Source organism: Tubulanus polymorphus, chromosome 10 (assembly GCF_964204645.1).
Source record: "Tubulanus polymorphus chromosome 10, tnTubPoly1.2, whole genome shotgun sequence".
In the NCBI taxonomy this organism is placed as follows: domain Eukaryota; kingdom Metazoa; phylum Nemertea; class Palaeonemertea; order Tubulaniformes; family Tubulanidae; genus Tubulanus; species Tubulanus polymorphus.
In genome coordinates this window covers 9,428,228-9,450,737 of record NC_134034.1, presented here as the reverse complement: position 1 = coordinate 9,450,737, position 22,510 = coordinate 9,428,228, and the positions used below count along the sequence as shown (strand labels likewise).

General features: G+C 39.6%; 1 protein-coding gene across 5 annotated transcripts; it reads right to left on the bottom strand.

Moving 5' to 3' along the window:
- Positions 1-346: 346 nt before the first annotated feature.
- Positions 347-21,537, bottom strand: LOC141911687 (rho GTPase-activating protein 12-like). Of its 5 annotated transcripts, none has more exons than XM_074802688.1 (20): positions 21,448-21,537; positions 19,717-20,577; positions 19,064-19,090; positions 15,857-16,159; positions 14,839-15,078; positions 14,393-14,473; positions 13,712-13,921; positions 11,743-11,847; positions 11,570-11,638; positions 11,273-11,334; positions 11,056-11,134; positions 10,616-10,720; positions 10,182-10,277; positions 8,638-8,685; positions 4,949-5,072; positions 4,274-4,492; positions 3,726-3,803; positions 3,240-3,371; positions 2,446-2,551; positions 347-1,996 (listed from the first exon to the last, which is right to left on the bottom strand). In XM_074802688.1, exons 2-20 carry the CDS (start codon positions 20,482-20,484, stop codon positions 1,816-1,818), a joined length of 3,033 nt encoding a protein of 1,010 aa, XP_074658789.1. In that variant the 5' UTR covers positions 20,485-20,577; positions 21,448-21,537; the 3' UTR covers positions 347-1,815. The 5 variants fall into 5 exon arrangements, with proteins under 5 accessions (XP_074658789.1, XP_074658790.1, XP_074658793.1 ...); XM_074802689.1 differs by lacking the exon at positions 8,638-8,685 and adding an exon at positions 7,686-7,712; XM_074802692.1 differs by having other exon boundaries at positions 13,850-13,921.
- Positions 21,538-22,510: the final 973 nt, after the last annotated feature.

Here is a 22,510-nt window from a genome sequence, read left to right as displayed (position 1 = left end):
AATTGTGCCATTCAGATTACCCGAGTTCGAATATCAAACACTCAATGAGAATATTATAGAGGCTTGTGACTATCAGGGGAGATTTTCAGAAGATTTACAAACTTCGAAGGTCTGTCACGCGAATCATTTATCGGATTTGACCACAAAAATGGCAAAGTCAAGTGAAGATGAAGTTTAATAAAAACTTCATTTCCGAAGCACATGGTAGCGAGACCTACATATATCCCCTAGTGACAATAATGATAGCAGAAGCAGAATTACGAAATGTCTCGTACAAGTACGGTAGTAGCAATCGTAGCAGAACTGGATTTACGATAACAGGATGAAGTGTTTTTTTTTTTGGTGGTATTTCTAACTTTAGATTAAAATCGAAATTTTCTTATCGCAGAAAATTTCATTCTAAATATTCTTTTCGTACCTAACATGGAAAAGGTACGCGCATGCATATGGACTGTATAAATATCGATGGTTATTGCTCTAGAACTTTTTCACAGCCTTGGCAAAAACTTTATCATTCATTGAACAATAGATTAATAGGCAGCAGACCTCGTTATAACAAACGGCTTTAACTACTGACTGTTTATTAATGAGTGCTGTAATTTGACTGAAACCTACAGTTGATTTTCGAAGTTGAGACTTAACTCCACCAACCGAAATACATGTAACATAATAATGACTAGCCTCGAAAACATTATTACCGGTACTTATTTCCATCATTTTCCCCAGATTTTCAGCGCCAGTACGCACCATGTAACGGTTATAATTTTCTGGGGCCCTGAAGTTTGTCCTAACGAGGTCCAACCGTGTATGTACCGAACTATCGGTTGTAACGTACAGATTTTCTGGTCCCCGAAATCCGCCGTACGTAAAATTCTTATTTCTATCTTATTTCACATTATTGCAGCAGATTAGAAAAAAGATCGACGAGTATTTTAGATAAAGACACTGACATTCACACTCAGACGATGTAAACATCGTTTACAAATACATAATATTGCTACCTTTAAACTGTCGTCAGTAGTTATTCGATTATTTCTTATTTTGAAATATATTACTATGACATATTGCGGTCGACTTGGTTTATACTAAGAACCTCCGACCAGTTCCACAGTTTTTTGACTGCCCTGACTCATGACTCCCGTCCCACAGGTGGACTACAACATGGGTAAAAACCAAAATGTTTTCGAAATGTTTTTCGTGCTATGATTGATTTTGAACTGACAACTGAACCGATGATACTGCATAACCTTTCTGTTGACCCACAACTGATTTTAATCATCTACGATGAACTCGGTCTGAAGAATATTCACATTGATACAAACTGTGACTGAAGAGTGATGACTTTCAAACATAAATAGTATGGCCTCATACAATCAAAAAGATGGTCTTTATCTTTGAGGATCAATTTTGACTTGGACGTAAGGAACTAGGTTCAGAATCCTGGGTTCAGAGTCAAATTAAACCCACACAACTGTTTGAACTGGATCCAGAGACAAATTAAACCCTCACAACTGTGGAACTGGTTCAGAGTCAAATTAAACCCAAACAACTGTGGAACAGGGTTCAGAATCATGGATCCAGAGACAAATTAAACCCAAACAACTGTTTGAACTGGATCCAGAGACAACTGTGGAACTGGGATGAACTTCTCTGTGAACAGGTCACATAGAAATATTTGGTATTCAAGTTATTATTTACGCTGAAAAATTTTTGACGGTTATTTCGATAATTTTCGTAGTCGGATTACGAATGAACGCACGCAGACAGCAGACGGACACACACCACCGCGCGTCGGACAGAGACGGACAGCGCCGGCTACACGATGAATATATTCTCGTATTCGAGAAGTAGGAATTCAACGATAGTGTTTTGAAATACAGAGCGTATATGCATCGATTGATTGAATTCTTCGTCTTTCTGCCAGAGTAACGTTGGGCCGAACACAATTGCGATATTCTGCGGCTCCATTCGATTCTCCTTACTGAATGACGTTACCCTGAAAATACATAAATTCACATTATTGATCAATTGGTACATCTAGAAAAGATGTTTGCCTCATAAATCCCCCTACAACATCATATTGTTTATCTATTGGTACATCTAGAGATGTCTGTTCTATAAATGCCCCTATGACATCATCAGATTCACCAACAAACATGGTATGGTTACTGCTATTCCCCTATGAAGGGAAGTGATCTAATAAATATGTTTATCCCGATAAAACCCCTTATGGCCTCATCAAATCCATCAAGGAAGATTAATCTTCCCCCCTCCCCCCGAGACATGTGAATTGATCTATAAAAGATAGCTACCATCATAGAATTACCCTATGATACCATCCAACAACAAAGTGAATTGAGCCTACGTTACTCCTTTATAATCCCCTAGCAGTCCAATAGACCCTTCTAGAGCGACCCCAGAAAAAGTAATTTTCGGGCGACTTACTTCCTTAGATGAGTGAACAGAACGTTTAAAGTGTCGTAATTATTTTTCGGCAAAACTCGCACTAAATCTTTCACGATCTGAAGCTTCTTGTGCCTTTCCATCACAGCTAAAAAATCACAAACACAATACAATGAATGAAACAAGTTAATAATCCCTGAATTATAAATATATTGTACTCAACGGAATATCTTTTGATGAATAATACATTTTTAGGGGACAGATTAATGAACTCAGGAATTTTCACTTCTCTCTCAAAACTTTCAGGGCGCCTACAAATCGGTCATTCCTCCAGGATTTTTTAAGGAGTTTTAAAAGTCGAAAATTTCAAAGTTCCTGCATCACTTTCATATCCCAATTACAGTAGACTTCTCCTTAAATCGGTACTGTTTATCTCGGTGAACCGTTAATTTGGTTGTTTTGTAAGCTAATTCTTATCCTCTACATTACCTAAACTCAGTTTCCTACTCAGACACTGCCTAATTGGGTAAAAACAACCCTGGTCCCGACTGTACCATTTTAGGCATAATTTTCTGCACAACTACAAATATTCTTAATTGCCATTTCTCAAAATTGAAGGAATTTTTGGTGTTTTTGCCCAAATTAAAGGAGTTTCAAGTACCTTTCAAAGCATTTTCTGTTTAGAACCAATCAAAGCATTTTTTCCCTTTAGATCTAAGGAATAAAGAAGTCGTAGGGACCCTTGACCCCGCGATCAAAAATTATTCGGATTTCGTCAAGATTTTCTTCAAAATCGAAAATTTCTTTTTTTTTCCACTGGGGGGATGAATACGTACTCATAGCAACTCGGAATTTGTCGTAGAAATCGTACGGAATTATCGGCTCTTTCAACTCGCGAAAAAATAACTTCAACGCCCCGGTTAAAACGTGCACGTCCCACTGAGCCTCGCATAAATCATAATCATTTTCTGAAATGTAGAATTCAAGATAAAGAAAAATGAATACAAATGTCGATTATCGGACATTTTTGTACACGTGTGATCGGTCGGTAAAAAACATAGCAGCAGACTTTACCGGAATGGACTAAGAAAACTAAAGAACTTTACCTGAATTGACTAGAATGTGAACTTAACAGGATTGACTAAGAAGTGAACTTTATCCCGAATCGACTAGAATGTGAACTTTACCTGAACCGACAAGAATGTGAACTTTACCTGAACCGACTAGAAGATGAACTTTACCTGAACCGACTAGAATGTGAACTTTACAGGATTGACTAGGAAGTGAACTTTATCCCAAATCGACTAGAATGTGAACTTTACCTGAATCGACTAGGAAGCGAACTTTCTGAACTTGAGCTAAATTTCCGCTAAGTCGATAAATACCATCTACTGAAAGACCTACAAAATAAAGATATCAATATCTTCAATTTGGCAGTTCACAGCTATAGCCAATCAGCTTATCGATTTATGCAAGAACAGATTTCTTTCTTATCTTACGAAAAAGCTACCAAGTAATTGACTAAATGATAGCGAGCTTGCTTATATTGATGAAAGTTCGAGTAACCTAGACGAACTGTGTAACTTAAGTTATTGCGAGTAAAAATCACACAACCAATGAATCCATCTAAAATGTTATTTTCAAAAAATTAGAAATATTTCAGGTGGCCACGCTTCTTCAGCCTAAAAGGCCTTGGTAACTACCACCGAAATATTTCTAATTTTCTAAATAAACTTTTGACATAAATTCATTTATCGCGGGAGTTTTACTCATCACTTTATAGCGGATATCATGACCCTCGACTAATTCTTAAGTTATCGCCTTTCCTGGCTAAGGTCTTTAACCCATTAACAACCGAACCAGAACGTACCTTTGGTTTCTATAGCGGTGATACAGGCGTGTATAAAACGTGGAACGGTCGTCGACTCGTGGTTGCACACCTCGTTGATGTGCGAGCCAAACACGGCTGATTTCAGAATACCTTGCGCCCGTAGCACCTCGGCCGTCGGGCGTCGCGTGAAAAAATTCAACAGACGCTCGCGAATTTTAGTCTTGTTTACCGGTGATTCATCGGTCGAGCCTTTAGCACCTGATCGGAAAAATAAACATACAATTCGTATCAGGCCGTAATATTCCACATCTAATCAGACTTAATTTGTTATTCAACAAATTGATTTGTTAATAATTTTGAATCAATTTGTTGATAATTTTGGATAAATTTGTTAATTTATTTCTTATAAATTTGATGCTAAATTAGAATCAATTTGTCGCTATTTTGGAACAAATCTGTCGCTAAATATGGATACCAGGTAAATATTTTGTTCATGCGGCCAAAATTTGTCATTAAAACCAGACTAAGTTTGTTGCAATGAAACCAATTTGTTGTAAATTTGTGCTTAAATTTAATTTATTGCGAAAAATGGACTCAGTATTTTGTAAATCTTTTGATAATAATTTGTTCAGATTTTAATGAATTTGTTGTAAAACTTGTTAAATTAAAAGCATTTATAAAATTCAAATTCTCGAACATCAACGTAATACTTACCTTTTTTACTAGAACTACGCTTTATTTTGCTACTACTAGTACTGCCACTAGAGGGCGTATCGTCGGCTGGGGGTGATAATAGATTCTCAGCCGATTTACTCGCACCCTGCGCCGATAACTCCACCTATAATCGAAAAACAAAACCACACTGTCATCGCGCTAGTTACGAAATTAACAAACACGCCTTAATTTGCGGATGATTTTAAAATAAGTGAAATTAATTGGATGAATGAGTAATCCATATCTCAACATTAGTCGCATTCACACAAGTATTTCTGACCGGACCTAATTGTCGTCTGCACGCGATTGTGCGGCTATCATTCTACCTAAAGATGGATCCAAAAATATAATCCAGCATCTTGATTAACCAGGCTAAAAGACTTCTCGAAAAAAAAACTAGAATCTTCATAGAATTCTCAGAAAAAAAGCCATATTTTAATTTTCACCGTAATATGGAAGTTGAAATTTGGTTGAATTATTCTCGGCCCAATCAAACACACAACCAGATATCATACGTCAAAAGCCAAGCAGAGAAATCTATAATTCATGCACATGTAGGAATATACGTTATCAATGACATGTACATGTTATAACAATTGAATGTACATGTTATCAATGACATGTACATGTTATATAAACTAAATGTACATGTTATATAGATCAAATGTACACGTTATAAAGATTAAATGAACATGTTACCAATTAACAGGGTGGCCACTTTTCCCCTGACTATTCTCAGACATGTTAGTTGTTTTCCCTGACTTGACTTGCTAAGAATCCAATCTGTTACAGATTATGTGAGATCCAATCTAAAAATTTAAACTAATTTCCCAGACTTTCCCTGATTTTAACCCTATCAGTGCGTCTACACCGCAGTGCGGGGTAAAAATCAGTGATGGATTTTGCTAGTACACCGCACTGTGGTGCATTGATGTAATTAGTAATTAGTTTTTATCTCTATTGAAAGATGGCAGCACCTGTCAAACATAGTGAAATGTAAGTAACTAAAGATATACCGCGCCGCGGTGTAGACGCACTATAGTGGTATTCCAGTTATTCAACGCACTAGGGTGGAATTTTTTAAAATTTTCAAAATCATCTCCAGCACTATAGGGTATCAATTAGTTAGCACGGAAAGGGTTAAACTTCTTTTTTTTAAACAAAATTCCCGGACATTTTTCCTTAAGAAAAGAAAATTCCCAGACTTTTCCCTGATTTCCAGGTTAGTGGCCACTCTGATTAAATGTACATGTTGTACAATATACTATGTACTACGATGTACTATCAGTCACATGTACATGTTATCAATTACATGTGCATGTTTCCGATTTACGCAGGAGAGCTTTAACACGGCTGAAAAAGTCAGGATTTGTCAATGATAAAATATTTTGTGAAGAAAAAGCATAAATATCATTAGAATATAACGATATATCGATATATGATAGAAAAAACAAAATCATCAATTCATACTATGAAAGGTATTTGAACCTGATGACATCATGAGACTCTGTCACAGTACAAACCCCTGTCCTAGTAGACACATCCTCCCTCACAGGGATTTGAACCTGATGACATCATGAGACTCTGTCACAGTACAAACCCCTGCCCTAGTAGACACATCCTCCCTCACAGGGATTTGAACCTGATGACATTGTGAGACTCTGTCACAGTACAAACCCCTGCCCTAGTAGACACATCCTCCCTCACAGGGATTTGAACCTGATGACATCATGAGACTCTGTCATAGGACAAACCCCTGTCATAGTAGACACATCCTCCCTCACAGGGATTTGAACCTGATGACATCGTGAGACTCAGTCACAGTACAAACCCCTGTCATAGTAGACACATCCTCCTTCACAGGGATTTGAACCTGATGACATCGTGAGACTCTGTCATAGTACAAACCCCTGTCATAGTAGACACATCCTCCCGCACAGGGATTTGAACCTGATGACATCGTGAGACTCAGTCACAGTACAAACCCCTGTCCTAGTAGACACATCCTCCCTCACAGGGATTTGAACCTGATGACATCATGAGACTCTGTCACAGTACAAACCCCTGCCCTAGTAGACACATCCTCCCTCAAAGGGATTTGAACCTGATGACATCATGAGACTCTGTCATAGGACAAACCCCTGTCATAGTAGACACATCCTCCCTCACAGGGATTTGGACCTGATGACATCGTGAGACTCAGTCACAGTACAAACCCCTGTCATAGTAGACACATCCTCCTTCACAGGGATTTGAACCTGATGACATCATGAGACTCTGTCATAGGACAAACCCCTGTCATAGTAGACACATCCTCCCTCACAGGGATTTGAACCTGATGACATCATGAGACTCTGTCATAGGACAAACCCCTGTCATAGTAGACACATCCTCCCTCACAGGGATTTGAACCTGATGACATCATGAGACTCTGTCATAGGACAAACCCCTGTCATAGTAGACACATCCTCCCTCACAGGGATTTGAACCTGATGACATCGTGAGACTCTTCAACATTCATTTCTTAGCAGGTAATCATGGCTCATGGCTACCAGGTTTAAATCCTGTGAATCAAATGTGGTTTGTTATTGCGATTGAAAAATGTATCTCAACTATTTCAAATTGTCTTAAATAAATAGTTACTGAAGCATCTGATCAGAATAGGGTGGTCCTTCCTGCGCTAAATCATAATCTGACCACTAGGAGAGCTACGATTATAACGACGCGCACGACTTACGCTGCGATTTGAACATTTCCATGCGAACTGCGTTGAAAAAAAAACAAATTCGCACAAAAAATATTAATTTCGAAAACATCCTTTATAGAAATAGTGAAGACATGATATGTTTTTATGATATACATGCTCGTAAAACTGAGTAGAGCGAAAAATCACATGCTTAAATAGAATAGAAATTATTTGGTAAAAAAATACACGCCTGGAACCCAGTTACACAGTTTTGGTTAACTAATTATCAACCCTATCAGTTCTGAGAAAAGTACACCAAACACAGAGAGTAGAACATTTTCAGGAGTTTAAAGATCCAGACTTCGAATTTTAAAAATGTTCACTACGTACATAAAACCGACTGTTATCGCCATTTAGTGGCATAGTTGGTAATTTCAGTGTGGAACTGGGCACCAAGATCGGTGGCTCACTGTAGAAGGAATAATTCGTCATCCGTCCACCTTTGATGTCGGAACAAACACTCCACTGAAAGGGGGTAGGGAGGGGGGTTAAAGAGGGGGGTACAAAAATGCATTCACAAATTCTCGCATAAAACCAATTCCGTTTCATTCTCAAGGCACCAGTATTTGACGCGGTCAGTGATGATGACACAGACAGAACCTTGTCTTACGAAACAAACCAACATTCAGTGGAAATCAGTCGGTTTTGACTGGAGAGTTAACCCATTAGTCCTCGAGCAGCCTGAATCCATCCTGCCTATTACTCCTCGAGCCGCCAATTGCCAGGTAAGTGGCTGCCCTGTCAACTCTAACTTCAACTCTTAGTATCTTACTAGAAATTGAAATGCATTCCGCACCAACTAATGCCCTGTAAAATTTCACCGTCAAAGTATAAAGAATTCAGCGTGATCGTAAACAGAAATCGTGTTGTTTGTTTTAAAACGAGGTTTCATCGCGTCGTCAAATCGATATAAAACATGCCGTTATATATATAATGATCGTACCACTTGAGGAATGTCTAATACTCGCGGAGCCGCATCTCCCAGTTTACGCTGCAAAAATATACAACGCAGTATTTCATCGAAACAGATTTCGGCGCCGACTCATAAACAGGCGAGACGTTTTCACAGTTCTGAGATTGAGTTAACTCTAACTAAAAAGTGTTACACTCTGTCGCGGGAGTTAACTTACAAACCATCCTCCCCGGCAGGGATTCGAACATGATGGCATCGAGACTCGCCACGGTACAAAACCTTGCCACACTAGACTGAGTGCGCAGCTACACGTGCAGCTTTGATGATGTCATTAATAGCCAATCAGATATCCTGTTTTATTTAACCCCCGGTTTTCCCATTTATAGTTTATCCGTGAAATTTGTCTCAGGCAATCTGATTGGTGCACTGCACAGTCTAGTGTGGCAGGGCTTTGTGCCTTGGCTGAGTGTAGAAGGATCAGGATCAGCTATGACTCATAGTGGCAGAACCTGATGTATCAGGACTGCAGGACTTTTATTGATTGACCCAGTTCCTGAGTTCTCGAAAGCCAATGACTCTGCAGTTAAAATTACAGTCAAACTCACTTAGGTCTACGTTGATGACTTATCCAAATGATGACTTACACTTAGTAAATTGAATTGGAAATACACTAATTAGAACTAAAAAGTAGTGGGACTAAATAGCAATGACTTTAGGAATGAGATGACTTACAAATGACGACTTTGGAAATTGAAATGGAAATACAAATTAAGTCTGAAAAATGGAGATGACTTCAGTAATTTTCTAAACGACTACTTACACATAGTAAATTGAACTGTTAATGCATAAATTGGGACTGGACAATGGAGCTGGATCTTTAGTTAATGGCATAACTACATAGATGTTAGTAACCAGGGTCCAGTTCCACAGTTCTGAGTTAAGATTTGACCCTGGGTTAAAACATCGAAAATAAACTAACTTTAACTCAGAGTTAACTCTAACTCACAACTGTGGAACTGGGTCCCGAGATTTAATCAATTGAAATTAGTTTTTAAGGCCGAGCTATGAAATAGTTTTCTGAAAAAGCACCCGCATCCAGGTCATACCTGAATATAAATAAAACATGTTGAACCAGTTCCACCACGGGAGTGAGTTCACAGCCTTCTGGATCCAGGTTCACAGATGAGTTAACTCTCGAGTTGACATTAGTTCATTTTCGATGAGTTAACTCTCGAGTTGACATTAGTTCATTTTCGATGAGTTAAATCTCGAGTTGACATTAGTTCATTTTCGATGAGTTAACTCTTGAGTTGAAATTAGTTCATTTTCGATGAGTTAACTCTCGAGTTGAAATTAGTTCATTTTCGATGAGTTAACTCTAGAGTTGAAATTAGTTCATTTTCGATGAGTTAATTCTCAAGTTGAAATTAGTTGATTTTTGATGAGTTAACTCTCTAGTTCAATCCAAACTCACAACTGTAGAACTGGATCCCAATTCAAACTCCTTTCAACCCGAGACAGTGGAGCTGGGTCGGTCGGTCGTCGTACGGGTGTTTTTTCTGGGGCGTACTTACTGCAAGTTCCTGAGCGTATTTCAACGCCGTGTACCATTCATGCATCATTAATCCATCGTCGAATTGTAATAAATATACAGCACCATTATACGATATCTGAAATTCAGATCATTTCATAAAATTAATCGCCCATAGGCACAAAGTCTGGTTTACCTTCAAAACTGGAGTTTGTTCGGAGTAAAGGCATCTTTTTCTTGACTTCAAAGTTCTATGTCATAATGTATTTCATCTTTTTCAAAGAATTAATTCGTAGTCAAATAAGGTCAAAAATATACATTTTTTTTGTGGTCCACGCTTAAACCAGGCCTTATCTGATGTAAAGAGTTTACTCTGACTCAAAACTGTGGAACCCGAGTTGTAAACACCTCTCCGAGTTGAGCTGTTTGAATTATTGAATACATTTCGAGCAAAAGCTAACAATATCGTCGACTTACTTGTAAAACATTTTTCTTACTCGTGACGTCTTTATTTCCCCAACTCAATTCAACGGAGCCAAGGTCGATCACAGTTTCCGGTTTACCAATTGGAGAACTAGCTTTCTGTCAACGGAAAATAAAAATAAATACAATTGAAGTTTGATATCGAGGCAGCGGAGAGAAAATTCAGACGTATGCACCAAGGTTTATGGGAAATCTGGTCTGAAATTTATTTTCCTGTATATTAATGATCAAATCGATTGAAAATATTGTCCGCATTGAGCGGGTTTGACTGTATTTTGATAGACATTAATCATTAATTTTTCAGACATTTTCACGATTTTTTCTCAGTATTCTTTTCAGCAGATTTCTCATTTCAATCTGTCTGGTATTTGAACGAGGGTTGATTGAGGGTGGCGAGGAACTACCAGTTGCTCGCTGACAGTTGTTGTACTCACTGCTTGAGCCGATTTTTGGTCTTTATACAACACTAGCTGCGACCCGGTTAAAACTACGTAACTCACGGACCAGTTTTTCCTAAAAGAAAATAATCAAGGAAAATAAGATGCATAAATCTTGAAAAAGTTTTTAGAAACTAACTAATGACAGGAAAGAATTCAAGAGCAGTCAGTGTTCTGTATGATTAGGTGTCAAACAATTGGCAAAAAGACTTACTTGACTTTTTTGCCGCCATCTTGGATTTTTGTTTTATTCAATAAAGCTCTTTTGTCAGATGGCTGAAAATAAAAATTTCAAATTTCTTGCTAGTCGATAAAAATCATATATTTCACAACTAAAAACATAATTCAAAAGATTTATTCGGTGAAATTGATCGGAAATTCGCTTTGGTTTTCATAAAAAAACCCACAAAAAACTAAAGATTCCCTTAATTTACTCTGAATGCTTAAATGCTCTATTGTAAATCTTTTCATTCTCAAAATTGAACTAAAAATAAACATTTCGGAATTTCACCTTAATAATATACGCAACGCCATCACTGCCAGGAATTTGCATCACATCACGTAGATCTTTAGACATTGACTGTAAATGAAAATGACTTGATCTAGACTTTTGACAGACAGTCACTTTGGAAACATAAAATCTTTTTGTTTTTCAAAAATATTGAGAAAAGGGTTTGTGTATACCATAAAACGGTCTTCATCTATAGGAGAAATAGGGGAAGTAGGTCCAACACCGGTATTAACAACACTTCCCGCAGTGGAACCACAACCAACTACTGATGAAGAGTCCTGAAATTCCATACAGAAAAAACATGAAAATGAACAAGACTAATAATAATAATAATAATAATAATGATAAGATATAAATCAAGGTAATTAGCATGTTCACTGTCACTGTGGTAATACAGTGTAGCACCCAGTTGCTAGTAACTATGAGTTATCTTATAGCCATTAAATAGTCTGCCATCGTTCAAAATTCATTGATGAGCAATTAAAACTTGAAGCCGAGTAAGTTCACATTGCCAGCTAATCATTGAACTGTGTCTGAAGAATAAAAATATCTAACAGTCAATAAAAACAATCAGCAATGAAATAACTCATAGTGGCAATGATGGCAGAACTGGACCTATGAGATAACTCATAGTGGCAATGATGGCAGAACTGGACCTATGAGATAACTCATAGTGGCAACATGATAGTGACACATAGTGAGCAGAGAATCTATCAAGATTCAATCTAGGTTATTAATTGGATGCAACATTGCTCCAGTTCCGCAGTTGAATGAGTATTAAAATTCCGTAATGGGAAAACAATTTTTCACCTATTCGTCCAGTTTCATCGAATAACTTTCACCTTTTTTATTCAACTGCGAGACCAGGGCCGTATAATCACCCCTTTACCCTTTCAGTGCGTCTACACCGCAGTGCGGTGTACGAATCAGTGATGGATTTTGCTAGTACACCACACTGTGGTGTATTGATTTAATTAGTAATTACTAATCATCTCTCTTGAAAAATGGCAGCACCTGTCAAACATAGTGAAATATTAGTAACTAATGATATACCGCCCCAGGGTGTAGACACACTACAGTGCTATTCCCGTTATTCAACACACTAGGGTGAAATTTTTCAGAATTTTCAAATTATCTTCAGCACTATAGGGATTAATTAGCCAGCACTGAAAGGGCTAACCGTTTTAAACAAGCTATTTCATGAGTCCATCTTTCATTGTTATTTCATTGTTGCAGTGCAGCCTCACTGGGGCAGACATCAGGAAAATTAGCACATTCCGATTATGAACAGTTAAGAGGTTGAAACCTATTGAACTGGCTCTTGGTGCTTCGTTGTACTCATGCGATGGATAGAGTTTTCTACCTAATCTAGCAAAGTTGTTGCGAAAAGTAAACACTTTTAAGGGCCTTATTTAACTGTTTTCAAAAGTAAGGACTTTAAAGCAATGAGGAGACTTGCTATGAGCCCTGTTATTATTACCAGTGTGGAGAATTAGTCCTGAAAGTAAGGGAGGAATTTAGAAGGGATGATTAAGGCAGGATTGTCCTGTTTTGGGTAGGGGTGTTTGATGTGTACAAAATGCAACAAGAAACGCCACGGTGTTTCTATCAAGTGTACATATTGTGGTTTTCGGTAGATCCCAGTCTAATTCCAAGTGATAAAATTACAATTCAGCGCTCTTACCATAAACTGAGCTATCAAGGTCAACTGCCGGAACATGAAATAAACCTTACCCTAACCTCCTAGAACCTTAACAGGGTGGCCACATTCATTCAACTCATTTACAAGTCCCCTGAGATTTCCCTGATATATCCATGTGCCTCGACAAAATTCACTGAATGAATCAGAGAAATTTCTATATTCAAAATGTTACAATTCATTCATTTTTTATTGAATGACGTATTGATAAAGAACGCGTGGTCAAGTATACCACAAGTTTTCCAGGTTTTTGGTAAAATTTGTCAAACTCCTGAGAATTTGTTCAGGTTATTCGGGTGAGTGGCCACCTCGTTGAACCCTACCCTCTAGACTCTAATCCTTATTTTCTACAGTTGAAAAAGCCGCCATTTTCAGCGATATCTCGACGGAGATCTACCAAAAACCGTGCGTATCATTAACAATCGGCGGCACCAATCACCTACGTGTTCGATAGGTCCTCGTAAATCACGGGGTAAGCTGCATGCTTTACTGGCCACGGACCGCGGCACGTTCGGTTTAAATGATGCCATGAGAGATTGCGCGCGCGCGGCCCGATCTAGATTACGTAATGACGTGGTTACCCGACGTGCAGACGACACCGACGACGAGTCCATCTCGTTCATCGCGCTGTCCATCGAATTGTGACGCGAAACCTTGAAAGCGAGAGAAGAAAAACATGTTTTTTTACGATCTTTACTGTTTTCATGGTTTATCGGACTTCGCTCAGTAATCATGGAACAGTAGACATTGCAACAGTTCAAGCGTTCTAAAAACATCGCTATCAACAACTTTAACTAGGGGAAAACAACTACATTTAGTATCATTCATCAGCCCAGCAACGGCAAACATCAGTTTTCGTAGTACTAATAACCGAAGGCACTATAATTCGGTCATAACGTATTTCAGTGTCGGCCATCTTGGAAATGGGTTGGCACTACAGGGACCCCGCTCAACCATTTCTAGACCATAGTTCCGACTAATTGACATTCGGTTTCGTTTAGTCGACTATAGTTGACTGCGACACAATGGTCAGCGACATTGTTCAACTAGTCTCGTATTGACTGTTGCTACTCTAGCGAGTGAAAGGATTATTACTATTTCATTGATAAAACGTACGTACGTACCTCTGGTAATTGCCAAACCGATTCGCCGCCATTTTCTTTGTAATAATACGTTCTACCGGTCGGATCAACGGAACTCAACCACTACAAAAAAACACCAACAAAGATCATTTCGTAATAAGTAAACAGATACCGTCATACTACAGGGACGTAAACATTTTAACGGTGACCGGTGGTTGACATAGCTGAAAATAGCTGAAGGAAGTTGCCTTCAAGTAAATTGATTTGCCAAAACAAAATGTGTTTCCCAAATATTTCCCCGATTAGAAGGAAATTGTATCATTTTGAAAATCAAAATTATTCCTGGTATGGTGGGAACCATGAATAACTGTGGTTCACAATTTGAAGGATGTTCAACTATGATGAACCAGTCAGGAATGCCGGGCCTGACCCGATAATGAAGTTCGATCGAAAATCAGAACTGAGGGACGCTTAAAGGTGCAACTGACCTTTTCGAATGTAATACTATTCGTGTAAACGGAATCGCCGCAATCGTTCGTTTCGATTTTATATCCTTTCGGTAAGTTTGGAGTGTTCGGCGCGACGTGGTCGTCGTCGGATACCGATATCGTATCGATCGATACCGGTACTTTATCGGCAGACGGTGTATCGGGCGACAGGAAGACGTCACCGCTGCTGCGTGATTTCGCGTCGGAATTATCGTCCAGTGAATCGGTGCTGCTAGCCAACTGAAAATAATAAATAAATGAAGTAGACAAGCAAGAACGATTCTCGGTCTCGAACTCTGAAATTACCACGCGTTAGTTCCCAACGCATTTCGGATATGTCGTTTCTAGGGCCAGTAAATAAATTTTGTCGAGAAACTTTTCGAATTTCTACCCCGTTCCTAAGTTATGAGGTCATCTTCGCAGGAATTTGAACCTGGTGGCATCGAGATTTAGATCTTTGGCCAGTGAGGATGGAGAGTAAATACATAAAAAAGTTTTCACCAATCTATCAAGGATTACGTAGTCAAGAGGTAAAGGGTTAAAGCCACTACAGCAGAATTAGCTTTAAAAGGCCATCATTAACTACCCGAGTTACGATAGCAGACAGCCTGACAACGGCCGGGCAGACGGACGGATCAATATTTTCAATTATATACCGATATAACTACTCTAGTCGACGACAGACAGACAGTTGTGTTGTGTGTATCAATCAGGCAACCGTCAACTACGATCTGGTTAATGGTAAACCATGCATGGAAACAGCAGAGCGAATAGAAATAGAGCAATTCAGTTCAAGATAAAATTAACTCAGCCATGTTTCTCATGTTTCGTCATCGACAAAGAAATGAACCCACAAATCACTCAGTTCATGATAGATGGAAACTGATCCAGCTTTTTACAAAGTTCCCCGACTATTTCTCGACTTTTTTAAAAGAAAAGAAAATTCTGTGACTCTCCCTGATTTCCAGGTAAGATGAAACCAGACAATAGACTCTTTTCGGGTCAGGGTCAGACTTACCCCGTCGCTGGACCCCGTGTCCGATATAAAGGCCGATTTCGTCGCGATCGTTTCCAGTTTCGCGTCCGCGATCACAACCGGTTTCGCCAGTTTAACCGGTTTCGCCGGTCGCGGCGGTTTCCACGACGATTCGTCCGTTCGACTGTTGTAATAGTACGGCCGACCCGATATGATGTCGATGTACATCCCCCACGCGTCGGGCAACGCTCTCACGGGCGGCGTCGTCGCTGTGTCCGGTTTCGGCGGGTCTTTCTTCGATTGTCGGATCATCGTCGCGTTGTAGAATTCGAAATCTTCCTCAGACTGAAATTCGCGCGAAAAAAAATTAATTTCGATTATTTTGGGAATTTTACAAAAATTCATAAATTCTATCTAAAAAGAACAGTTCACAAGAATGATATCTTCAACTTCGAATGCTTAGATACGGTTTAACAAACCTGGAGCTACCCACTTGTGTAAGGGATGGCTCCCAATGCTGTGATTTGCACATTCTTGGAGATTCTCCCAAAAAAGCACAGGTATCCGCAATGGACATTTTTAGCCGATGCCAAAACCAAGTCGAACAAAACCTAATTCACCCATATCGTTTAAAATCTCTGATTGATCTGGATATTATCGGAGCCACTCCTATTGGATACATGACACGTGAAAACTGATACATTTCTTTGCGCTATTATTGACAATTGAACCGTTGATACCGCATTACTTTCTCGTGTTTAAACACGACTGATTCTACGATAAACTCGGTCTGAAGAATATTCACATTGATACAAACCGCGACCGAAGATTGACGACTTTCATCTCGCTCTATGATTGATTTTGAACCGACATATTGGTCCGTTGATATTGCGTAATTATCTTGTTTCTCACAATCACTAATAAAACATGGCACTGAATCATAACGACAGATACCTGTGACGATCTGATAACCTTTCGAAATTCCGGATCATTTAGATAAGATGGAATTCACAGGGGCTCGTGTAGGTACTATAACAATCATAATGGGATCAATCATTTATTACTTACACGCGTACAATTTTAATTCTTTAACCCCCTCCCCCCATGTACGCAAAATCGGCCAATTTTTCATGTACATTAAGCATTACAGTAGGCAATTGCACTGACCCCTCCCCCTCCCCTAATGAGTACGTAATAAATGAATAAAATAACTAAGACACAGGATTATCAGATTATAATTTCTACAGTTCCTAAAACTCTGTGACCACGCTCAAACATAGTTTACTGTCCGAATATTCAAAGTCGTACGTCATGCTATTGAAAAACGATCGATGAAGGCAAAGTGAATATAATTAGAATCGACTAATCGCGAGAGTAATTAATTACCGATTAAACCCGGGACGCATCCACCCGAACCTAATTAATCCGTACATCATTAGTAAATCACTAACAGAGTTCGGCTGATTACAGAAATCCGAATACTTCGCTGTGAGATTTAATCTGACCACGCGCGCTTCGTTGACTCAGGCACCAGACTCATGCGAGTTGAACGGAAATGACAGTAGGACGTAGGAAGCAAAGGGTTAATCGGTAACCTTTGATCCTGATCACTGAGTTTAGTCCGATTGTTTTTTTAATAATAATCAATTAATTATAATAATAATGATAATCAAAATAATAATAATTTATTCAACCTAAAATCAAAAATACATAGACGATGTATTTTTGCTAAAATCCATAGAAAATGTGCTACTTGCTTTTAAATCATAAATAAAAAGAGAATATAGAAACTTAAAAATGAAATTCATTATACTCTTATCCGAGAAGTGAAGTGAACTTTATATCGCTCTAACTACAACAGTAGCACTACATAGAGGAATACGGATATAAACACAATCATAAAAATATGAATTAGAAAAAAAAACCAAGTATTAGTCGCGCCCTAAAGTGGCATAACTGGTATATAATACCTGGTGCCCACGAGTATGACGCATAATTGGTACTGGTCATAAATTTCTACTACAAAACGTAAAACACATTTCCCAACGATAACGACCCAAATTATATTGACCCCATTTGAGCGATGAAAACCAGTTGAAATATAGATTAATTAACTGTAATGGACATTAACTGTATGACAGCCAGTGTAGCTAGGTATTTTAGTATCTAGGTTCATGTGTTGTATCAATGAGATTAATACAAGCATGCAGCAACCTCCACCTTCATTATCATTCTCCAGTTCCACGGTTCCACGCCGATCAGATCAATCTGATTAGAGAGATTCGATCAGAAATATATATTCAAAAAACCTTTACAGGTCGGGGACTAGCCAACCAATTTCTAGGGTTTTATCCTTGGTCATAATAGGTTTCATCCCTGATATCGATTGGGCAACCCATTTTCAGGGTTTCAAGCAAACCATTTTTAGGGACTGTAAAATTATTGATAGTAAACCATTTTCAGGGTTTCATCCTTAGTAGTGGAATTGAGGGATAACGAATGGTTTTCAGGGTATTGTAGAAAAACCTCTCCGAGGACTGGCAGCCGACCACAATCGAGGATAACAAACCATCTTAAAGGAGGGACAGATGACAGATAAGCCTAATCATTCTAAATCAACTGTTAATTCAAACCCACTGTGGAACCGTGGAACTGGAACGGAAAATTCCACCTTTCACCGCTTATGCATTAAAAAACGCTAAACTCAAACCACAGCGAAATGATATCAAGGCTTAATATGCAGTTACATGAGACGAAATGTTGGGGCTTTTTACAAGAGTTGATGTTAATTATGAACATTCATGCCAATAGAGAAATTAGTTTTTTATGAAGTTTATCGTTAGTGTTTTGAAATTTCAGATTCAAGAAAAATGAAACATCAAGATTTTGTTTCGACGTTTGCGTTCAATTTGAGGGATGATTTAAAGCTGAGGGAGATTGCGCTAGGTGGAAGGTAAGTGGACTATAGAGGGGGTTAGTGTCCGGTAGGGTTTAAAGGGGTCATCGGGTATTCCGAATTTAGATAGAGCGTCACCTTGTTATTACAAACTCGGGGATACTACAAACTATCGGTTATAACAAACAGATTTTTTGATGCCCTGAAGTTTGTTGTAACTAGGTTCCGCTGTATATAGAACTATCAGTTGTAACGAACAGATTTTCTGGTGGCCCGAATGAGGAGTTAATGGAAAGTGAAGGAAAATGAACATAGTATATTAAAATATTGATGAGTTAGTTCACAAAACTTACAATAGGTGGGGGGCCTTTCAGTTGTCTCTGAAACACAATCAGTTCATTACAAAAAAAAAACGAAACCAAAATAATCATAAAGATACAGTAACGACTTAATGATATAAACACTGAACAGCAGTAAATGAAAGTTACTTAATAGTAAAAACATGAAAAGCACATCGAACTTTTACTTTATAAAGAAAAATCAATTTTGGGCCCAGTCGTGCAGTCAAACGGTTACTCTCGATATAAGCCTTATAACTCCATATAATTAATCTAACGCCAACCGTCTAATGATAGGATAACTGCACAACTGGGTCCCCGTTTAATCTGATAGGATAACTGCACAACTGGGTCCCCGTTTAATCTGATAGGATGACTGTACAACTAGGTCCCCGTTTAATCTGATAGGATGACTGTACAACTGGGTCCCCGTTTAATCTGATAGGATGACTGTACAACTGGGTCCCCGTTTAATCTGATAGGATGACTGCACAACTAGGTCCCCGTTTAATCTGATAGGATGACTGCACAACTGGGTCCCCGTTTAATCTGATAGGATGACTGTACAACTGGGTCCCCGTTTAATCTGATAGGATGACTGTACAACTGGGTCTCCATTTAATCTGGTATGTCAAAAAAAAACGACGAATTGAAATTCAAATATTCACCTTCTCTTTATTCTTAATGGCTGCCGCGATGCGTATAACCTCGAGATTGGCGTATGTGGGCGCCTCGTTGTAATCGCTGTTGCTACGACGATATGTCGGCCGAGTCGGAGTCATCACCACGGCGACCGGTGATACCTCGCCGCCCGACGATGACGATGGCGACGCAGGCGGCGCGTCGACGACAACCACCGGTTTCGTCGGTTGTTTAACCGCTGCGGTCGACGTCGAGCTGCTCTTTTGCGGCGCCAGCTGCGCGGACGACGAGGTCTTCGTGACGGAGATCGCGCCGTGAGTCGAGGCTGGCCGCGTTTTATCTACACCCGCTGCGACCGCCTCCGAGGGATTCGCGAACGTAGCCGAAGTCGGGATCGTTACCGGCTGCGGTTTTTTACGCGTTTTCGGGGGCAACGCCGGCGGTTCGGGCGGTTTACACTGGGGCGCTTCATCCTCGTGTAACACCTCCTCATTCGCCTCTAATGTCTTATCATCGCCGTTATGATATTCCGCTATATCATCTCTTATTTCATCATCATCGTAGACCGGTGAAATATATTCCACGTAGTTTTTCGGAACGTAAAACGGCCGTCGACTCTTCAGTTCGGCTTCAGTGGCGCCTTTTATCAACTGGACTTGCCACCAGTCTTCGTTCGCCTTATTCAACAGGAAATATTCGTCATTTTCGCGAATCTCGACCGTCACGCCGTAATCGTCTTTATACGTGTAGTCGAACAGCGCGCGTAACCGCGGTAATGAATCATCAGCGGCCATTTTGTCGCGGCGTGTAGCGCGTGGAAAAGTTCCCTTATCAATGCAACTCTCTGCGTTGCCAATTCACGAATTCAAACGACATTGTTTCAATCGCTGAAAAAAAGAAAAAGACAAAATTAAATTTCTAGCTTTGACGAAGTCGATGAACACGAATCGGTGCCAGTACCACTCGCTAGATGGCGCACGTATTCACGACAATCAAATGAAAATTTTCATTCAACGAGGAGGCCAACATTGCCGATTAACAAAACCAGAGTTTTCCATGTGACTAGGCTACAAAAAATCTATCGGTTTAGACCGTTACGATTCATTCATTTTTCTTCCCGCACCGATTTAAAGAAAATCACACGCGCAATAAAATCATAAGGTCAGGGTAGGGAGTTAATTTATTGAAATCAGATGAGTAATTACCGAGTACTGAATGGTTTCAATGCTGAATGTTGCCCAGATCAATGCGGTTGGTTCACAATCGCTCTTAGACTTAGTACATGCAGTAGGCCTATACGGAGCTCCGCGAACTGGGTGAATACGCAATGTAGTACGAGTTGAGTTGGATGGGAAGGAGTTGACCTGGGTACAAGTTAGCATGGGACGGGTACCAGTTGACCGAAATTCTTATTTTAGGCCTACCGGGCTAGGCCTATCTATCTGATAGCGCCGTAAAAAGGAAGGTTCACATATTTTTGCTCCGGTCAAACAGAAACAGGAATCATTTCCTTGATTCAAATGGCCAAAATAAGTTTGCGAAATAGGGGAGGTAAATAGCGTGTGAAATACACTGAGGGATCACGATTGAATAGGATAACCCGAGTTGAGTTGACCTGCTGCTGCAATATACATTTCCCACAACACAGCAGAAAGAAACAAAAAAAGACAAAAACTGATCTATTCTATCTTAACAACGGTTTAACATTCAGGCAATATTCACGATTCGATCGCCGATAAAAGTTAAACAAGACAAACCTGTCATTTAAACCTGTGTTCGCCGGAAATTCGAGCATTTTAACGCGATTTTATTCCACTTTTTGACAACTTCCTGGTTCAGGATCAACAACACACCCCGATCAACCTGAACGTCGTATGTGTCGACGCGCGCGATTGGTGGATTCAGCGGGGATTCCCGAATTCTACAAACACACGCCAGATGGCAGCTGCAGCGCGATTCAATTTAATTCACACTTTATTGTCCAAGGGCTAAAAATGATACATTCTCCGCTATGGCGGGCCGGCGGATCATTTAAATCACTCGGTGATAATGAGGTAGAATCAAATAAGCTAAAGAATTTTAGAAACGAGCCTGTGGTTCAGATTTTATGATACAAAAAATCATCGGTTTCATAACGGGTGCCAAAGTATGGTGGGTCACGACGACGGACTAGCCGGGCATGCGCCCAAAACGACAAAACGTGAACAAACTAATTCGTTAATAGACTGCCGAAATTTATCAAGTAATTTATTTTGGCGAGCCTGAGGTCGAGGGCCGTTTATTATTGTCACATACGGCGCTGTGCGAGTGGGGAAGTCAGTGTGGCTTTCGTGTCAGGTTCTACGTTGGCCTAGTGTGCGTACGTATGTGACGAGTTTCCAGGGCCGTTGGAACAGGGGCGGCCAAAGCCAGTACAAAGAATTTTTCAGTGGAATTTTTTTTGGTCAAACGTCGTGAGTTTTACTCTGTAGTGGAACAACGGCGTAGGCTTGTGAGATATGTATTTGTGGCCTGACGTTCTGGGTATCGTCGTTGAGTGAGCAGCAAACCGAGGCTCTGGCCTGGCGTTTTGGTCAAACGCCGTGAGTTTGCCTGACTAGCAAACTGGAGCCTAGAATCTGGCGTTTTGGTCAAACGTCGATAAGAAGGCAAATTACAGTTCGATACGAAAGCGCAGGGGAACATGTTCTTTCTGAATTTTAGGCAGCCCGTAGATATATGGTAGAGAGGGAAGACGAGATTGGAATTTCAAAAGAATGTGTTTATGAATGGTGCTTGCATACGATAAAGAGGATTGAATTTCAATTGTGGGTTGTAAAC

Excerpts from the sequence above, each read along its gene's own strand:
- LOC141911687 (XM_074802688.1), bottom strand. The coding sequence starts at position 20,484 with ATGGCCGCTGATGATTCATTACCGCGGTTACGCGCGCTGTTCGACTAC. Across the intron at positions 11,848-13,711 it reads TACGAGGACCTATCGAACAC|GACTCTTCATCAGTAGTTGG; the intron begins GTAGGTGATTGG and ends ATGGAATTTCAG. Across the intron at positions 2,552-3,239 it reads CAAATTCCGAGTTGCTATGA|CTGTGATGGAAAGGCACAAG; the intron begins GTACGTATTCAT and ends GTGATTTTTTAG.